Source organism: Phoenix dactylifera, chromosome 4 (assembly GCF_051530095.1).
Source record: "Phoenix dactylifera cultivar Ajwa chromosome 4, Ajwa_hap1_PhDact_Kaust_v1.1, whole genome shotgun sequence".
Lineage (NCBI taxonomy): Eukaryota > Viridiplantae > Streptophyta > Magnoliopsida > Arecales > Arecaceae > Phoenix > Phoenix dactylifera.
In genome coordinates, this window is record NC_143193.1 from 45535262 (window position 1) to 45555630 (window position 20369).

At 56.2% G+C, this 20369-nt stretch overlaps 1 protein-coding gene across 1 annotated transcript; it reads left to right on the forward strand.

Moving 5' to 3' along the window:
* Window positions 1–3434: 3434 nt before the first annotated feature.
* On the forward strand, window positions 3435–20296 carry LOC120113137 (uncharacterized). Its single transcript, XM_089930394.1, has 4 exons — window positions 3435–3494; window positions 3632–4109; window positions 10968–13924; window positions 20291–20296. Exons 1-4 carry the CDS (start codon window positions 3435–3437, stop codon window positions 20294–20296), a joined length of 3501 nt encoding a protein of 1166 aa, XP_089786520.1.
* Window positions 20297–20369: the final 73 nt, after the last annotated feature.

Sequence of the window (20369 nt, forward strand, 5' to 3'; positions counted from 1 at the left end):
CAAAATTTTGTTCGTCCTTTTTCTGTCTACCTAAAAATATGCTAGACATATCGTTGTTAGAACCGACGAACAAAAGTTAAATTTAATTATACTCTTATCTTTCCTACTCGAAGAATAGTGGTTGTAAGAGGTCGATCCACAGGGAGGCGATTGGAGTTGCATAAAAATTAGAACGTTCACTCGGATTTGAAATCGATTTTTGAATTATAAAAGAAAAAAAACATTATTTTGAGGATGTTGATATGATTTTCTAATTGAAACTAACTAAAGGGAAGAAAGAAAACTTGCAATTGAATTCTAATGTAGAGTAGGGGTCGATTCCTGAAGACATAATATAAATGAAAACTGCAGACCGAATATCGAAGAAAAATTTCAAAATTATCTTAAAACTAAGAATTCCAAAATGCATAACATGAATTGCAGAAATTAAATTGAAGCTTAAAACATAGATTGCATAAAAGATAAATGTATGGATTGCATAAAAGGAAAATTACAAAAATAAAATGAAGATTGGAAGCTTAATGCTTCCTCCTTCTACAAATAAAAGAAAAACAAGAAAATTGCATTTTCTTTCCCTCTCTCTCCCACGGTGGGCCTTCAACATAAAATATATATTTTTTTTATTTCTTTCTTCTTCCCAAGAACAGAGCAATGCTCTGTTTCTTGGCCTCCACCCCGCACCTCCTCCAAGCTCTCCTCTCCCCCCCTCTTCTTATAGCCCCTTGGAGACACGTTGAAGACGCTGGGAAGCACGGTGATCACGGACGGGAAATGGGGCATCCCGACTGGCCGCGTGATCCTTGGCGTGATGCGGAATGGCAAATTGCAGACCGATGGGGCGGAGGGCATCAATCCGTGGGAGATGGCTAGATCACGGCTTGGAGCTTTTGATGCGGCTCGGACGCAGTGCTGGGATGGATCACTGGGCGGAAGAAATGGCGGAGGTGGGGGTCTTGAATCCGGAATGGAGCTGCGGCTTGCTGATTTGGGAAGGAGCTGGGATCACTGGAGGAGCCGGGAGCGTGATCGATGGGAGGAAGAAACTGAAATCGGAAGGGAGGAGCGCGGAAGAATGGCTGGAACGGTGCGGGATCCGTGGGGGGGTTGCCGTGGGATGATGCTGGATCACGGTGCTGCTGAGATGTTGTGGGATGAGCTGGGGAACTGCGGATCATTTGGAGGCTGCCGCGGGATGATGGTTGGCTTCACGGAAGGGTGATCGACGGAGGAGGTGCTGGGAGTGACGCGGGATCACCGGATTGGAAGGAGCTGGGGATGCGGTGGATGCTGGGAATCCGGAATGGCTTGAGACGCGGACGGGCTGGCTGCTGGGATTTTGATGGCGTGAAGAAGGAGATCACGGCTTGATGGGCGTTGGGAGATCCCTGGGAAGTCGCCGCGGATGCTTCACATGCATGGGAGCTTGATCCGATCACGAGATGGACGGCTGTGATGACGGTGTGATCCGTGGAATGCTAGGAGGACTCCTTGACGATGCGGATGGAGTGGATTTATTTGGGATGTTGATCTGATGGATGGCGCAGGATTTCATGCTTGCATGGCAGCTGGGGAATTTGTTGAGCTCGAGCTGCCGGGCATTTGGGCTCAAACCCAATGTTATTGGGTCTCTTGGACTCCTTGCACGCAAACACAAATACAATGTTAATTCATTAATTTTATCATTAAAAATTAACTATAATACTAATTAAGGTGGTACGATGATTGCACTTTTGTGCTCTCATCACTCGCGTCGTGGGCTCATGATAGGGCCGCACGATCCGATGGGGCGTTTCGGCGTCCGAAGCGCTAGCCCTAATTAGATGCGTCGCTTTGTCTTTTGGACCGACACGCGTCGCCATCTAAACCGGATGCAGCATTTTTCTCGCTGATCCGGGCCGTTGGGGAGGTCTATTTAAACTCTCCCCTGGCCCTCTATCCTCTTTCTATTGCCTTCTGCTTCCAGCTTTTTATTCTTCCAGTTTTCCTCAGACCGAAGTCCCTTTTCTCCGGCGTCTTCCCCAGGTTCCCCTCCTCTTTTGATTTCTTTTTCTCTTGCAATGGGTTCTGTCCCTAGCGAAGTTGAGTCCACCATGAGTGTCCTGGAGGTCGAGATGACCGAAGAGTGGTTCTTCCCTCTTCACGGGTTCCGTTTGGAGCCCGCCAGGCGGAGGGATCGGATAACCGATCCTCCGATAGGCCGGATCGGAGTGCATCTGGAGTCGCTCTGGGCCGGCCTCCGATTTCCTCTTCACGGCTTTGTGAATGAGCTGCTAACGACGTGCCAGTTGGTCCCGGCGCAGCTTACTCCGAACGCCTGGAGGACGGTGGTCGGTTTTCTGTCCCTGTGTTTACTGCAGGGGATTCCGACCTCTGTCAACGTCTTCCGGCGACTTTTTATCTTTAAGTCGAATCCGGGAGACGGAGAGTGGCTGTACATCGCCCTTCGGGTGGGTCGGCCACTTTTTCATGGCGCCCCCTCATCCATTCATGGCTGGAAGGAGAAATTCTTCTTCCTTGGTTCTGCACAGTCCTGGGGGTTTGACCCTAGGTGGGGACCGGCTCAGCTCAAGGCCATCAACAAACCCCCCAGACTTTCTCAGCGTGAGCAGGGGATCTTCGACGCCGTCCGCAGCCTCGGGAACGGCATCTTACTGAACGGCCTCATATGTGAGGACGCTTTGGTAAACGTGGGCTTGAGCTCGGCGCGTCCCCATGGTAAGGATAATTTCAAGGTGTATTTATTTCCTTAGTGTTCTAATGTTCTAATCCTTTTTGCCTTTGCAGATATCGCAAAGATGGTGACGAAAAGTGAAGTCCTCTATGCCCGCTTCCAAAAGAGGGCAGCCGAGCTCTCGGGCGAGCCGACCGAGCCGAGAAAAAAGCAAAAGGTCTCGGCGACCTCCAAGGCCCCAGCGACAGCAGTGACCGAGGAGGGTCCTTCTCGGCCCGCTCACTCCGAGGCGGGTCCTTCTTGCCCCGCTCGCTCCGAGGCGGGTCCTTCTCAGCCCGCGCGCCCCGAAGCTGGTCGGAGGGAGGGCGCGGATTCCGGGGGCTCGGGCTCCAGAGGAGCCTCGATGGCGCCCCTATGTCCGGCGCCCTTGGCGCAGATTCCTGGTCGGCAGGACGCTCCAGTTGCCGACCAGGGGAGGAGTTCAGCGGGTCCCGTGCTTGCACGCCCAGCTATAGTTGTGCGGCGGTCTGATCGTCCGTTCGTCCGACCCCAGCCCCCTAGCTCCGAGCCGGGGAGCAGTCAGGGAGCCTCGGGGTCGGCTCTACCTAGGCCAGCCGATGCTGGCCTTCCAGGCCCATCGGGCTCGGGGGGACGGGTGCCCCTTGCACCCACCTGGTCGGTGTTCGAGGGTGATTCAGCCCTCGAAAACCCTCGAGTAGCGCTGGAGATATTCCGGGTCGCGCTGCTCCCAACCGACCGGGCAATGATGCAGTCCATGAGCTATAATGCTTTCATGAACTATACCCGCTGCAACGCCGTCCGGGTAAGTAAAATTTTCCACCTGTGTAATCTGTATAGATTTTTTATTTATGGTGTCTTATGTTTTCCTTTTCGTCTCTTTTACAGCATTTGCACGAGACGGAGATGCTGATGCACCTTGTTCAAGAATACCGGGAGAAGGCCCGGAGGTGCCAGCACGGGTACGACGAGGCCCAGACGAGGTACACGGCCGCCGAGGCGAAGTACCAGGCCTCCGAAGCGAAGTACCAGGCCTCTGAGGCCGAACGACAGGTGCTCCAAGAAAAGGTCGGAGCATCTGAGGGAAGGATTCGAGCTCTTACCGCCGAGCTCGATGAGGAAAAGGGCGCGCATGCGTTGGCGAGGTCCGAGCTGCGCGCCGCTGAGGCTCGATTGGCCGAAGTCGAGCAAGCGCTGGCCTCCCGCGAGCAGGAGGTGGAGAATGCCTGCCTCCGACATTCAGAGCTTGAGCGGGGAATAAAAACCCTCGAGAAGAAGGCCACCTACCACGAGGCTCGGGAGCTCGAGGCTCGGGAGCAAGCTCAGAGCGCGGTGGCGCTCTTTCGCGAATCGGCGGAGTTCCGCGACCTCCTAGAAGAGGAGGGCGTGAACGGGCTAATCCAAGGCTTCCGGGACTTCCGTAACCAGTTGCGGCGGCTTCTCCCGGATTTTGATGTGAACCTGCTCCAACCGGGAGCAGGGGTCGAAAGGCCGGATGCGGAGGCAGAGACTCCGGAGGCCGAGGCGACCGAAGCCGCCCCCGAGGCTACTCCCATTGCTGCCGAGGCCGAGGAGGTCCCGACTGCTGAGCCCGCCGCTCCCGACACTGCCGAAGCCGAAGTGGTCGGGAGCGGGCCTTAGTGTAATTTTTGTTTCGTTTTGTAAAGTCGGGATGGCCTCCCTTACTTGTAAGGGCCAAACCCGAATTTTGTACTTAGCCTACGGGCCTTTTTGAAATGAATATACATTTCTTTTTTGGAAACTCGTCTGTCGTAGTCCTAGTTTTCCTACTCGGATCCGCTTTAGGTTCCGAGGATATGGGCTCTAGGGCCTCAGCTTTTTCCGCCACAGGGTTTGAGTTTGAGTTTAGCTTGCCGAGCTCCATTGCTCGGTCCTTCAATCAGTGGTATAGCAACGCTTGTGCTTATACCAAGGATTTGGGCTCGGAGAGTTTTTCCGAGCCTAGTCCAGGACTCGACCGAGCCCTAAGGCGGTCATCAGGACTTGAACTTCAGCGAAGTTAGCGAGTTTCGATCCTCGCGTTGCCGGGGCGGACCAGATTCGTTTCCAACGAATGGGTCGAATGCCCGTCAGCTCGTGACGGGGATTCGCCGGACTTAGCATAATATTGTGCTGGTGTCATGAGCACTTCTTCGCCGAGGCGATCGAAGGCGCTCTTCTGCTCGGTGTCCATTCTTGGAGGACATCGGCAGGGAGAAATCCGAGAACAGAATAGATAATGTAGAAACAATAAATAAATGGGTACCTTGTACCGTGTGCGTCCTTGCGCCGAGGCGACTGAAGACGCTTCTCTGCTCGGACTCCGTTCTTTGGGGACGTCGGCAGAGAAATCCAAAAATAGAAGAGCGGGCTGAGCTCGTTGGCTGAAGACGATGGAGCACGAGCCGAGCTCGTCCGGTCAGAGAGGACCGCTACTCATCTCGATGTCTCGAGCATCCCTATAGCCGGGGCATCCCGACGTCTCGGGGCATCCTGACCGTGGTCAGGGTAGGAGCACGAGCCGAGCTCGTCCGGTCAGAGAGGACCGCTAACTCATAGCCGATGGAGCACGAGCCGAGCTCGTCCGGTCAGAGAGGACCGCTAACTCATATCCCGACGTCTCGGGCGTCCCTATAGCTAGGGCATCCCGACGTCTCCGGGCATCCCGACGGATCGGGGCATCCCGACGTCTCGGGGCATCCTGACCGTGGTCAGGGTAGGAGCACGAGCCGAGCTCGTCCGGTCAGAGAGGACCGCTAACTCATAGCCGATGGAGCACAAGCCGAGCTCGTCCGGTCAGAGAGGACGCTAACTCATAGCCGATGGAGCACGAGCCGAGCTCGTCCGGTCAGAGAGGACCGCTAACTCATATCCCGACGTCTCGGGCCATCCCGACGGATCGGGGCATCCCGTTGTGGCAGGGCATCCCAATATATTGGGGCATCCTGACGTCTCAGGGTAGGAGCACGAGCCGAGCTCGTCTGGTCAGAGAGGACCGCTAACTCATAGCCGATGGAGCACGAGCCGAGCTCGTCCGGTCAGAGAGGACCGCTAACTCATAGCCGATGGAGCACGAGCCGAGCTCGTCCGGTCAGAGAGGACCGCTAACTCATAGCCGATGGAGCACGAGCCGAGCTCGTCCGGTCAGAGAGGACCGCTAACTCATATCCCGACGTCTTGGGCCATCCCGATGAATCGGGGCATCCCGTTGTGGCAGGGCATCCCGTTGTGGCAGGGCATCCCGACCGTGGTCAGGATAGGAGAAATAAACCTGACACCATGAGATAATCAGGAGAATCGGTGAGCTCAAAATGAGTATGCGATCATAAGTTTGTTATGAAATGGAATTCATAAAATAAAATTCAATAATTGAATAATGGGGAACCCCTTAGGGTTCTACTGATGGTACACGCGGAGATTTTCAGAACTCCAGCTCCGCGGAATGAGAGTCCCATCTAGAGACTCTAGCTGATAAGTCCCGAGTCGGCGGATGCGCGTGACTCGGTATGGTCCTTCCCAGTTTGGGGCCAGCTTCCCTTGCTCAGTTGGTCGGGAGACTTCAGCTCTCCTGAGGACAAGGTCTTCTGGTCTGAAAGATTTGATTTTGACCCTGGCGTTGTAGTACTGAGCTGTCTTTTGCTGGTACCTCGCCATACGAACTCGGGCGGCCTCCCTTGTTTCCTCGATCAAGTCGAGGTTGCTTCTGAGCTGCGAAGAGTTGGAGCCGGCATCATGATGCTCGACTCTTGGAGAGGGAAGCCCAACTTCCAGTGGGATGACGGCCTCCGTTCCATATGTTAGGTTGAAGGGAGTCTCACCGGTGGGGACACGGAACGTGGTCCGGTAAGCCCACAGGACATTATATAGGTCTTCGACCCATTGTCCTTTGGATTTGTCGAGCCTGGCTTTGAGACCCTGCAAAATAGTACGATTTGTTACCTCGGTTTCTCCATTCGTTTGAGGATGCGCGACCGAGGTGAAGCGGTGGTCAATGCCAAGCTCGGAGCAGAACTCTCTGAAGTGAATGTTGTCGAATTGGCGACCGTTGTCAGAGATGAGGATGCGGGGAAGCCCGAATCTGCAGATAATGGACTTCCAAACAAAATCCCGCATCTTCTGCTCGGTGATCCGGGCAAGGGGCTCGGCTTCCACCCACTTGGTGAAGTAGTCGATGGAGACGACCAGAAATTTTCTTTGCCCGGTGGCCAGTGAAAATGGCCCTAGGATGTCAATTCCCCACTGGGCAAAGGGCCAAGGGGAGCTGATAGAAGTCAAAGGAGCCGAAGGCCGGCGCTGAACATTGGCGTTCCTTTGGCACCGGTCACATCTTTGGACGAAGTCCATAGCATCCTTCTGGAGTGTTGGCCAATAATATCCTTGGCGCAGAATTTTATGGGCCAATGCTCGCCCTCCCAAATGGTTCCCGCAAATCCCTTCGTGGACTTCGCGTAGGGCATAATCAGCCTCCGTTGGGCGGAGGCATCTGAGGAGGGGAGAGGTGAAGGATCTCCGATAGAGCTTTCCCTCGTACAATATGTACCGGGTAGCGAGGCGTTTGATCCGGCGAGCCTCTTGTTCGTCGGTGGGGAGGACTTCGTCTTGCAGGTAGCCGATGAGTTCGTCCATCCAGCTTGGCTCGAACTCAGTGCAGAGGGTCTGCTCGGGCTCATCTGTACTAGGCCTTTGGAGATACTCCAGTACTGCCTCCTTGGGAAGCTCGCTCATGCGAGAGGACGCCAGCTTTGATAGCTGGTCGGCCCTGAGGTTCTCCGACCTGGCAACATGTTGAATGTGAAAAGAGTCCAGGGTCGAGGCGAGATCCCGTACCTTCTGAAGATACTTCTGCATGGTTGGGTCTCTGGCTTCGAAGTCGCCCACAATTTGGTTGACGACGAGCTGAGAATCACTGAAGGCCTTCAAGTCCTTCACTCCTAGCTCTTTGGCTAGCTTGAGCCCGGCGACGAGCGCTTCGTACTCCGCCATATTATTGGAAGCAGGAAACTCGAGGCGCAAGGCTTGCTCGGCGACCACCCCTTCCGGGCTGGTGAGGATGAGCCCTGCTCCGCTACCCCCCGAGTTTGAAGAGCCATCGACATGCAGAGTCCATGTCGGTCTGGGTCGGTACTCGATGTCGAATTTCTCGAGCTCGATGGCCCATTTGGCGATCCGTCCCGCACGATCTGATTTCTGCAGGATCTGCTTGACCGGCTGGTTGGTCAGCACAGCCACTGTGTGGGCTTGGAAGTAGGGTCGGAGCCTCCGAGCTGAGATGACCAGGGCATAGGCAGTCTTCTCAAGCTTGGTGTATCGGGTCTCGGCGTCCCTCAAGACCCGGCTGGTGTAGTATACTGGCTTCTGAAGTTTGCCCTCCTCTCGGACCAGGACCGAGCTTACTGCCACAGGGGAGACGGCCAGATACAGGTAGAGAAGCTCGCCCTGGTGAGGCTTTGTGAGCAGGGGAGGGGAAGCCAGGAGGTGCTTGAGCTCTTCAAAAGATTGCTGGCACTTGTCCGACCACAAAAAATTCTTCAGCTTCTTGAGGGCTGCGAAGAATGGAAGGCAGCGCTCAGCCGAGCGGGAGATGAATCTCCCGAGAGCTGCAACTCGGCCTGTGAGCTGTTGTACCTCCTTGACCGTCCTGGAAGGCGTCATCTCTTGGAGAGCCCGGATCTTCTCTGGATTGGCCTCAATTCCTCGTTGTGTAATGATGAAGCCGAGGAATTTGCCGGAGGTGACCCCGAATGCACATTTGGCTGGATTGAGCTTCATCTGGTATTTTCGGAGCGTGGAGAATGCTTCATTGAGGTCGGCTACATGATCTTGTGCCACCTTGCTTTTTACCAGCATATCGTCCACATAGACCTCCATATTCCGGCCTATCTGGTCTTTGAAGATCCGGCTGACCAGCCTTTGATAAGTTGCCCCGGCATTTTTCAAGCCGAATGGCATCACCTTGTAGCAGTAAGTTCCTCCGTCGGTGATGAAGGCGGTCTTTTCCTCGTCTTCCGGCGCCATGCGGATCTGGTTGTATCCGGAGAAGGCGTCCATGAATGCCAGCAGCTCGTGACCCGAGGTGGAGTCTACGAGCTGATCGATGCTGGGGAGTGGAAAGCTGTCCTTTGGGCAGGCTTTATTCAGGTCGGTGTAGTCCACACACATACGCCACTTCCCGTTGGCCTTCTTGACGAGGACCACATTGGCGAGCCACTCCGGGTAGGCTATCTCCCGGATGAAGCCAGCTCCAAGGAGCTTACTGACCTCCTCGGCTGCTGCTCGCTGGCGCTCAGGGGCGGCGTGTTAGCCACCTCAGCCCGCCAAGCCAAATTTCTGCAAGTTTGGCCGAGGCCAACCTCGGCCAAGAGCAACGCCCGGGCCAAATCCACTGCTTGGAAGTCTGCCCAAGCAGTGGACAGCACCTTCAGCCTTCGGCGCAGGCCATTCCCAGCGCCCGCGCGAGGTTCTGCGCCCCTAGCAGCAGCGCGCGGCCCACCGCACGCCCAGCCGGCCTCAGCCACGCACGGCCAACCGCGCGCCCAGGCGCAGCCAGCAGCACCAGCGCCAGCCAGCGCGCACACCCGCGCGCACGTCCAGCCGGCCACCTGCACACGGCCGCCAGCCCGCGCGCGCCCCTGCGCGCCCGCCCGCGCACCAGACTGCGCACGGCCCCCAGGCCGCGCACCCGGCCCCGCGCCCTGCGCCCGCGCCCGCCCGGCGCGCCCAGTGTCCCGCGCCCGCGCCCGCCCGGCGCGCCCAGCAGCCTGCACCCGCGCCCATCTGGCGCGCCCGAACCTCGCCAGACCAGGAGACGGCCAGTACTCAGCAAGGCACCGCGCACGGTCAACCAGGAACCGCGCACACCAGAAGACACTTGGCAGCCATCCGCCGACCATGCGCCCAGCCAAAGAAGGAAGGCAGCAGCCAGCCCGACCCCGCGCGCACCAACAGACACATGGCAAGCATCGGCCGACCAAGCGCCCAGCCAAAAGAGGAAAGCCACGGTCAGCCCGAGCCCGCGCGCGGCCAAGGACACATGGCAGCCATCAGCCGGCCAGGCGCCCGGCCAAGGAAGGAAGGAAACGGTCAGCCCCGCATCGCGCGCACCAAAGGCCAAGTGGCAGCCATCAACACCCAAGCGCAAACAAGGAAAGCCATCAGCAGTTTGCGCAGCCAAGGCCAACCGCCAGAAACACTTGGCAGGCTGCCAAGCATCAGCGCCGAGGCAAACCAGGAAACCGCACGCAAAGAATCCGTGGAGGAGCTTCTAGGCTCTTCCATGGCCAAACGACCAAGGCTGACACGGGCGGCCAGGATGCATCAGGCCGCCAGATGAGTGCGCGTCAAGAGGACACGCCAGCAATCCAAAGGAAGCTCGAGCCAAAGGCAGCAAGGCATGGCAAACCAGGAAGCAAGCTCGGCACAGCAGGAAACCCAGCCCAGCCGCCCGGCGCAGCAACCAAATCTGGCTGCGCACGGGCAGATGGCAGCCACAGCAAGTGCCACGCACAGAAGCCACGCCAACAGCAAATCCCGAGCGCCCAACCACCTGCAGCACATGGCCGAACCAAGGGCCAAGATTGACCAGGCCATTGCGGCCGAATTAAGAGTCCTTTCATTAGGGTTTTAGTCCAAAATAAGCCAAGGCCGTCGGCCATTAAAAGGAGCCATTAGGGCCCTTAGGCATGCATCTCTTAGAACATTGTTTTTCCACCATTGTGTCAAGGGTTGTATCCCTTTCTTTTGTCGGCCGAAAGGCTTGGGACTAGGGTGGGGAACATCAGCCCCCGTAGATTGTTCTTAGGTAGTGCAAGGTCCCTTCCCGACCTTTGCCAAGTCCTTTTTGTAATCCGTTGTTTAGTGGAATGAAATCACCTTTCTTCCAACATTGAGCCCCACCTTGATTTCTTCCCAACGCCGGCAGCCCGAAGGCAAGCATACGGCGTGGATTCCACGGCAACAAGAAGGAGGAAGATACCCACAGCAAGTCGGTCCCAAGGCAAACTGCCAACATCAAACATCAACCTTAGTCGCTTGGGCCGGGGATCGGGACCGCAACCCCCGGGTCGCCAACACTGGTGCTTTCATTGAGAAGTTCTACATCGGAGATCGTCGGGTAATCGGCTTCAGTCCAAATCCACGGAAGGACGATCTCAAGGGTATCTTCTAACTTTTCAGATCTACATACCTTCTTGTTTACATCTTGAGATCTGAAAATCAGATTTTAAATACCTTGTAATAGCATTAAAAAATCTGATTGTGAGGGGTTGTTTCATGGAGTCAGATAGGGAGTCCTTTAGCCCCCAAAGGCTCTTTGAGACCATAGAGAACCACAACACCGAGATGAGTCGGGTGTTAGAACATCTAGTGACCTCCTTAGCCACCATAAGAAGAGAGAGTAATGCAAACATAGAGAGGCTTGAGAGGAGGTTTGCAGAAAAAAATCAAGAGGATGAAAGAGAAAGAAAAAACCGAGAGGAAAGAAGAAGAGGAAATAGGGATGCATGTGGAGAATCCCTAGATGATAGATGGGCCGGTGGCATCCACATGGAGGATCGGCCAAGGAGCATGGAAAGACCCATGAGTGAACCCTTAGGTAGTCCCCATTCTTGTAGGCCTTATGGCCAACATGTGCATGAAGGAAGGAGAAGGGATGAACGGGTGAACCATGAAGGGTTTGAAAGGGGGTTCGGACCACATGAAAGAGGGATTAGAAAGCCCAAGATAGAATTTCCAACCTTCGGTGGAGGGGACCCTTATGAATGGCTCGACAAAGTCGAGCAATACTTCCATGTCTACGAGACCCCTAGAGAAGAGAAGGTGACCTTGGCAAGCTATCATCTTGAAGGAAGGGCCAATAGATGGTGGCGGTGGCTAAGGAACATATATGAGAAGGAGGGAAATTATTTGGGGTGGACGGCCTTCGTGCAAGAATTCATGAACCAATGGGGGCCTTCACCTACCATCAATCACCATGGCCAATTGGCCAAACTCAAGCAAGAGGGCAAAGTCCAAGTCTACATCGACGAGTTCCGACAACTTCAAACTATGGTTGAAGGATGGTCGGAAGAGGCACTACTTGGCACTTTCGTGGACGGGCTCAAACCTTGGTTATCCAAGGAGATCAAATTGAAGCAACCTACCCATCTTCAAGAGGCGATGCGGATGGCGGAGATCCTTGACCAAGCCAACATCCTAGACCGGCGGACCAAGGATAGTACCAACCGCAACTTGCAGCCAACCAAAGTGCAGCCGGCAGCAAGCTCTTCCAAGCCCCATTCAGCCGCTGCATCAACCTCCAAACAGCAACCATCCCATGTGAAGAAGCTCAGCCGAGAGGAGGTTCAAGAGTACATCAAGAAGGGCTTGTGCTTCAAGTGCGGCGCCAAGTGGGAGAAGGGCCATCGCTGCAACCCGGGACAGTCCTATGTGCTGAAAATCGACAGCGGCAGCGAGGAGGAAGTTGATGATGCCTCAACCTACAGCACTTCGGATGAGGAGGACTCCACCGAGGATCAGCCCACCAGCCCCTTGCCAAAAGATGCTGAGCTCTCCCTCCATGCACTCACCGGCATTCAAAGACCATCAACCATGAGGATGACGGCATGGATCGGCAAGCATGAAGTCTCTTTGCTCGTTGACAACAGTTCGTCCCACAATTTCATCAACCCGGGAGCCTTGCAGCGAGTGGGACTCAAGGGAGCAGCAACCGAGCCGTTCGAGGTCAAGGTAGCAAGCGGCGAGCGGCTCAAATGTCAGCAAATTGTCAAGGACGTGCGACTCAACATCCAAGGGGTAAGGATTTCTGCAGACTTACATGTACTACAACTTGTAGGTTTGGACGTCGTCCTTGGCAACGCATGGCTCCGAGGCATTGGTAAAGTAGTCACCGACTACAATACCATGACTATGGAGTTCCGGATCAATGGAAGGAAGAAGATGTGGACAGCACTTAACCACAAAGAAGCCCTACCATGCGAAGCCAACATGATCGAGCGCCTATGCCGGGGAGGTGCACTTTGCTTCGCTGTTGTGATGACCAACCATGGAGTGGCTGCGGAGGGACCTCAACCGCAGCCAAAGGATGAACTCAAGGGCCTCCCACCGCAAGTACAAGAGTTGCTTGCAGCACATCAGGGGGTCCTAGCCATGCCGACCGCACTCCCTCCCAAGCGCGCCTTCGACCATTCCATCCGGCTCAAGGAAGAAGGCAAGCCAATCAACGTACCTCCTTATAGGTACGCGCACTTCCAAAAGGGAGAGATTGAAAGGCAGGTTGAAGAGATGTTGAAACAGGGAATCATCCAACCGAGCACCAGCCCATTCTCCTCGCCGGTTTTGCTAGTGAAAAAGAAAGATGGGTCTTGGAGGTTCTGCACCGATTACAGGGCCTTGAACGAGGCCACCATCAAAGATAGATTCCCCATTCCAACCGTGGACGAGATGCTTGATGAGCTCCACGGTGCGAAGTACTTCACCAAACTTGATCTTCGGTCCGGCTACCATCAAATTCGGATGCGCGACGAGGATGTCCACAAGACCGCATTCCGCACTCATTCCGGACACTACGAGTACTTGGTCATGCCCTTCGGACTTTGCAATGCTCCATCAACATTCCAAGCAGCCATGAACCAGGTATTCAAGCCGCATCTCAGAAAATTTATAATTGTCTTCTTCGATGACATTTTGATCTACTCCAAAACCCTAGAAGAGCATATGCGGCATCTAGACTTAGTTTTGCACACTTTGGAGGAACATCATTTCTTTATCAAACCCTCCAAATGTGCCTTTGTACAAACTGAGCTAGATTACCTTGGGCACGTGGTATCCGGGGACGGTGTACGGGTTGACACCCGAAAAGTGGAGGCCATGACAGATTGGCCATTGCCCAAGGACATTTCAGCCTTGAGGGGATTCTTAGGGCTCACAGGCTACTACCGGCGCTTCGTCAAAGGATATGGCCTCATCGCCAAACCCCTCACGGCCATGTTGAAGAAGGATGGATTTGCATGGACACCAGCCGCACGCCAAGCATTCGAAGACCTCAAAAGAGCCATGACACAGACACCAGTGCTTGCATTACCGGACTTCAACACACCATTCCAAGTCTTCACCGACGCGAGCAATGAAGGAATCGGAGCGGTGTTAGCTCAAAACAAGCGGCCCATAGCCTTCATCTCCAAAGAACTCGGGCCACAAAAGAAAGCTTGGAGCACTTATGCACGGGAGCTTCTCGCAGTGGTACATGCGGTCAAGGTTTGGAGGCCTTACCTACTCGGGCGGCGCTTCACCATCATCACCGACCAACAAGCTCTCCGACATCTCCTTCAACAGAAAATCGTGACCCCGGATCAACAAAAGTTCCTGGTAAAGTTACTTGGCTTTGAATATGATATAATCTATCAACCAGGGAAGGAAAACAAGGTGGCCGACGCTCTCTCACGAAAGGATGGAAGTCCAATGCTCGAAGACACCCTTGAGGACAAGGGTACTCTCCAAGGGGGGGGGGGAATGTTAGCCACCTCAGCCCGCCAAGCCAAATTTCTGCAAGTTTGTCCGAGGCCAACCTCGGCCAAGAGCTTCGCCCGGGCCAAATCCACTGCTTGGAAGTCTGCCCAAGCAGTGGACAGCACCTTCAGCCTTCGGCGCAGCCCCGCGCAGGCCATTCCCAGCGCCCGCGCGAGGTTCTGCGCCCCCAGCAGCAGCGCGCGGCCCACCGCACGCCCAGCCGGCCTCAGCCACGCACGGCCAACCGCGCGCCCAGGCGCAGCCAGCAGCACCAGCGCCAGCCAGCGCGCACACCCGCGCGCACGTCCAGTCGGCCACCTGCACACGGCCGCCAGCCCGCGCGCGCCCCTGCGCGCCCGCCCGTGCACCAGACTGCGCACGGCCCCCAGGCCGCGCACCTGGCCCCGCGCCCTGCGCCCGCGCCCGCCCGGCGCGCCCAGTGTCCCGCGCCCACGCCCGCCCGGCGCGCCCAGCAGCCTGCACCCGCGCCCATCTGGCGCGCCCGAACCTCGCCAGACCAGGAGACGGCCAGTACTCAGCAAGGCCGCCTCCCCGCCTCTCGCCAGCAGCTGGCGCCCGCGCAACAGTGGGTTGCGCGCACGCCAGACATGGGCATGATCACGAGCGGCAGCCAAGGGCACCAGCCCGTGCGTGCGGCCATGGGCGCGCACGCATCAGGAGAAGCAACCAGCCCAAGGCACGGCCAGACCGACATTCGGCCGAGCGCACCACAGCCAAATCAGCCCAAGGGCAGCGCACGGGTTCAGCTCGACCAAAGACACAGCCAAGCAGCCGAGCCCGCCAGCATTGGGTCCGGACCAGCCAGCGCACGAGCGCCCGAGTGCCAAGGATGGAAAGCCACGGTCAACCAGGAACCGCGCACACCAGAAGACACTTGGCAGCCATCCGCCGACCATGCGCCCAGCCAAAGAAGGAAGGCAGCAGCCAGCCCGACCCCGCGCGCACCAACAGACACATGGCAAGCATCGGCCGACCAAGCGCCCAGCCTAAAGAGGAAAGCCACGGTCAGCCCGAGCCCGCGCGCGGCCAAGGACACATGGCAGCCATCAGCCGGCCAGGCGCCCGGCCAAGGAAGGAAGGAAACGGTCAGCCCCGCATCGCGCGCACCAAAGGCCAAGTGGCAGCCATCAACACCCAAGCGCAAACAAGGAAAGCCATCAGCAGTTTGCGCCCAGCCAAGGCCAACCGCCAGAAACACTTGGCAGGCTGCCAAGCATCAGCGCCGAGGCAAACCAGGAAACCGCACGCAAAGAATCCGTGGAGGAGCTTCTAGGCTCTTCCATGGCCAAACGACCAAGGCTGACACGGGCGGCCAGGATGCATCAGGCCGCCAGATGAGCGCGCGTCAAGAGGACACGCCAGCAATCCAAAGGAAGCTCGAGCCAAAGGCAGCAAGGCATGGCAAACCAGGAAGCAAGCTCGGCACAGCAGGAAACCCAGCCCAGCCGCCCGGCGCAGCAACCAAATCTGGCTGCGCACGGGCAGATGGCAGCCACAGCAAGTGCCACGCACAGAAGCCACGCCAACAGCAAATCCCGAGCGCCCAACCACCTGCAGCACATGGCCGAACCAAGGGCCAAGATTGACCAGGCCATTGCGGCCGAATTAGGAGTCCTTTCATTAGGGTTTTAGTCCAAAATAAGCCAAGGCCGTCGGCCATTAAAAGGAGCCATTAGGGCCCTTAGGCATGCATCTCTTAGAACATTGTTTTTCCACCATTGTGTCAAGGGTTGTATCCCTTTCTTTTGTCGGCCGAAAGGCTTGGGACTAGGGTGGGGAACATCAGCCCCCCTAGATTGTTCTTAGGTAGTGCAAGGTCCCTTCCCGACCTTTGCCAAGTCCTTTTTGTAATCCGTTGTTTAGTGGAATGAAATCACCTTTCTTCCAACATTGAGCCCCACCTTGATTTCTTCCCAACGCCGGCAGCCCGAAGGCAAGCATACGGCGTGGATTCCACGGCAACAAGAAGGAGGAAGATACCCACAGCAAGTCGGTCCCAAGGCAAACCGCCAACATCAAACATCAACCTTAGTCGCTTGGGCCGGGGATCGAGACCGCAACCCCCGGGTCGCCAACACGGCGCCTCGCTTCTTCTGCCGCATAGGCTTGCTGGTTGGCTTTACTTGGAGCCGGTGGACCATGACCTCTGGATCTATCCCCGGCATGTCTGCAGGCGACCATGCGAAGACATCCATGTTATCTCGCAGGAAATTGACGAGACGACTCCTCTCGTGCTCATCGAGGCCAGAGCCGACCTGCACGGTTAGCTCAGGAAAGCTCTCTCGTAAGGGAACTTGGATTAGTAACTCACCAGGCTGTACCCGCTCTTTCTGAGGGTCGACCCGTGCCTCCATGACCTCAATTGAGGGCTGGTCAGTCGCTGGGGCAGGCACCTCGGCGGGTCGCTTTGCCTCGTGGGTCGCCAGGTAGCATCTCCTTGCCACCATTTGGTCCCCTCGGACTTCGCCGACCCCCTGGCTGGTGGGGAATCGCATGAGCAGGTGATGAGTGGAGACCACCGCTCGGAGGGCGTTGAGGCCTGGCCTTCCGAGGATGGCATTATAGACCGAGGGAAGGCGTATCACGAGGAAGTTCATCCCCACGGTACTTTCACGGGGGGCGAGCCCGGCTGTGACCAAAAGGTCGATCTCGCCCTCTACTGGGACTGAATCCCCAGTGAACCCAACCAACGGAGCATTCATCCTCCGCAGCTGTTCTTTGGTCATCCCCATTTTACAATATGCATCAAAGTACAAAACATTCGCCGAGCTTCCATTATCAACTAAGATGCGTTTTACATCAAATCTATTTATGATCATGGAGATGACCACGGCATCATCATGGGGGGTTTCGACCCCCTCTAGATCATCGTCTGAAAAGGAGATAGCCTCGGAGGCGCGCAGGCGTTTCGGGGAGGTTTCTTCCCCTGAAGCTCCTCCTGCCGAGGCCCCGCCTCGGATGGTGTTGATGATGCCAGCGATGGGCCTGTTGGCATTTGAACCTTCAGGCTGCGCGGCTCTTTCGGCTGGCTGCTTTTCTTCACGCCGGCCTTGCACAAACCGATCGAGCACCCCTCGGCGGATGAGTGCTTCGATCTCATTTCGGAGCTGGTAACACTCCTCGGTATCATGGCCTTTATCCCGATGGAAACGGCAATACTTCCGGTTGTCACGCCGGGTTCGGGTGTCTGGTTTCGGAGGTGGGAGCCGGATGCGATCCCGACTCTCGATCTCCATGAGGATTTCAGCCCGAGGAGCGTTGAGGGGAGTATATCTTTCATACCTCCCTTCGGGTGCAGGGGCTTGCAGTGGGAACCTCGGGCGGAGTCGTGACCTCTGCTGTGGCGGTCCCCTCAGCCGGGGTGGACTCTTCGGGCGGGGCGGATTCTTGGCTCGTCGCGGAGACGGGCCTCTGGGCTGGCCACGCTCCTCGCGGCGTCTTTTCTTGAGGTTCTGCTCAGTCCCGCCCCGCCTGACGGCCACGGCTTCTTCGGCCTTGGCGTACTTCCGCGCCCGAGCGAACATCTCGGTGAGGTCCGCGGGAAAATTCTTCTCAATTGAGAAGAGAAATCTGTAGGACTGGGCTCCAGTCTTCAGCGCCGACATGGCGATTGACTGGTCAAGCTCCCGGACCTCCCATGTTGCGGCGGTGAACCGGTCCAAATACTCCTTGAGGGATTCTCCCTCCTTTTGTTTGATATCAAGGAGGGAGTCGGATGTCCGCCGCTGGGGCTGGCTGGCGGCGAAATTGCCAGCAAACTGTCTGCCGAGCTGCTCAAAGGAGGAGACAGTACTCGGTTTTAGCCCGGTAAACCACAGCCGGGCTGGTCCTCGGAGTGTCGCCGGGAAAGCTTTGCACATCATGGCCTCCGAGGCTCCTTGTAGGGCCATTAAGACCCGGTAGCTTTCCAGGTGGTCCAAGGGATCAGCCTTGCCGTTGTAGGGCTCCACCTGGGGCATCTTGAACCGTAACGGGACCGGTTCATCTTCAATTTCCTGGAAGAAGGGCGACTTCGTATTGAACTCGAAGTCGCCGTTATGTCCTGACTTCCTCCCGTGGAGTGCCTGGATTTGACGTTCCAGCCTCTCGACCTTCCGGTCGAGTTTATCGTTCTGGAGGATCGCTGCAGCGGTTCGTTCGAGCGCAGGTTGCCCTGGAACCGATTCAGCTTCTGAAGGCTGTGGCCGGCCTCCGTGGCCTCCGGCTGGGTGCTCTCTCCAAAGGGAGGCCTGGACTTGGGAGTCCTGACCTCGAAGGTGAAGCCCGCTTGTGGGAGGCTCCGGTTGAACTGGAGCCGGAGGAGGCGGTGCCGTTGGGATGCCCCTGGGCTGCAGGCTTTTGACAGCGGTAGCCAGGGCCTGCACCTGTTGTACCAGGGCATCGAACTGCTCCGGCCGAACTTGATGAACTGACTCGGTCGGAGGTGATGGGTTTCGGACGGAACGCTCCGGGCTAGGTGGAGGACGTCGAGAGGCATTGGAAGCCCCTTTGCTTCTTAGCTTCATGGCAGCGAACTCGGGCCCTTCCTCTAGCGCCAACTGTTGCTGGAAATTGGACCCGGGGGCCGCCGCGAAGCCAGGGGAAGGAGAGGCTTCCGCCGCAGGGGCGGTCGATCGACGGCGTGCCGACTGGTGGCGTCCTCCTGGAGGGGCTGAGCTCCGCCGCTGGGAGGGTGGTCGACGGTGCGCCGGCTGGTGGCGTCCTCCTGGAGGGGCAGAGCTCCGCCGCCGGGAGGGTGGTCGACGGTGCGCCGGCTGTTGGAGTCCTCCACTGTGGGGTGCGAGTCCTGCAGGAAGAACCGGTGGCCGGGCTCCCCGGCGCCGGCCCTCCGATGCCTAAGTCAGAGGGGGCGAATATGTGGAGAGAGCGGGGAAGAGAGTATGTGGAGAAGACAGAGAGAATATTTGGATAAAATCAAGAGGATCAGTTTCCTCAATTGTCTGTGTTGTTTACTTCTTTCCACCCGGTCTAGGAGGGTTCTCTCCGGCTTCGGATTTTTCCTCCCGTTTTGGTCCCCCTTTCCTCTTCCCCCCAGGTTCCCTTTTATAGGAGGATTCGGTTACCTGGGAGGTGACAGTAGGTTTGTCCCGTTCTGTAATAATTGGGCACGATTTGGCCCATTAATGGCGTGATGGAGAACGGGACCGGATCAGACCGGAATCAGGGAGTTGTCACGGTCGATCGGACCTGTTGAAGTGGTTGAACCGCCGGCCGTGGTGGGCCTGGGGTCCGTGGATGGTAAGTGCATTTATTACCGAATGAACCGGCGGTCAGGGAGAGCCATACGCTCTGATGGTTCAGTGATCCGGAGATCGTCTTGGGCCGTGTTCATTAAATGACTGAGTGCATCGGAGACTTGAGGGAGCCTCGTGCATTAATGGCAGGTCGTGCTGAATACCTGCGGAGATCTTATGCCTTGATGGCTTGAAGATAGCGGCAGGTTATAGTGGAGTTGTCAGGTCCCTTAGAGGGTCAAGCGAGAGTTGAATTATTTGGTAAAGGCATCGGCTCGGCAAGGGTGCCGAGCCGAGCTGGTCGCCCAATGGGGCACCCTGTGGCGGGGTTGCTTGAGTACTCCTGGTCGGCGCCTTCTGGGCGAGCACCTCCTAGCCGAGCGCCTTTACTTGGCGCTGTCTCTGGTCAACGCTTTCTACTTGAGCGCTTCTTTGGTCGGCGCCCGCTGGTCGGCTCTTTCTAGCCGAGCATCCCTACTTGGTTATTTCGGTTGGGCGCCTCTTGGTGCTTTCTCTGGTCGGCGCTCTTTGGCCGAGCGCCTTTCCGGTCGGCGCTCCCTAGCCGAGCGCCTCCGTGGCGATGACTTGGGGTTTTTCCCCCAACAATACTATTTCAAATTAATTCTATTTTCATTATCTTTATTATGTTATTGACATAATATTATATAAATCATTTTAGCTATTAATATTATATTAAATGTAATATTATGATATTAATGATGTTAACATCATAAAATATGGTAAGAGTAATATTGCATTATATATCATATTCTATTATTACTCACAACATTTTCTTTCTTCACACTTTTTCTTTCCCTTCTTCTATTTTACATTTTAATCACAGGATTAAAGGTTAGCACTTATTTATTATTTACTTATACGAATTTTGTATTAAAAATAAAATAAAGGATCAAAAAGTTGTT

Excerpts from the sequence above, each read along its gene's own strand:
- LOC120113137 (XM_089930394.1), top strand. The coding sequence starts at position 3,435 with ATGATGCAGTCCATGAGCTATAATGCTTTCATGAACTATACCCGCTGC. Across the intron at positions 3,495-3,631 it reads CCCGCTGCAACGCCGTCCGG|GCCCGGAGGTGCCAGCACGG; the intron begins GTAAGTAAAATT and ends TACCGGGAGAAG. Across the intron at positions 4,110-10,967 it reads CCAAGGCTTCCGGGACTTCC|ATAGGGAGTCCTTTAGCCCC; the intron begins GTAACCAGTTGC and ends TCATGGAGTCAG.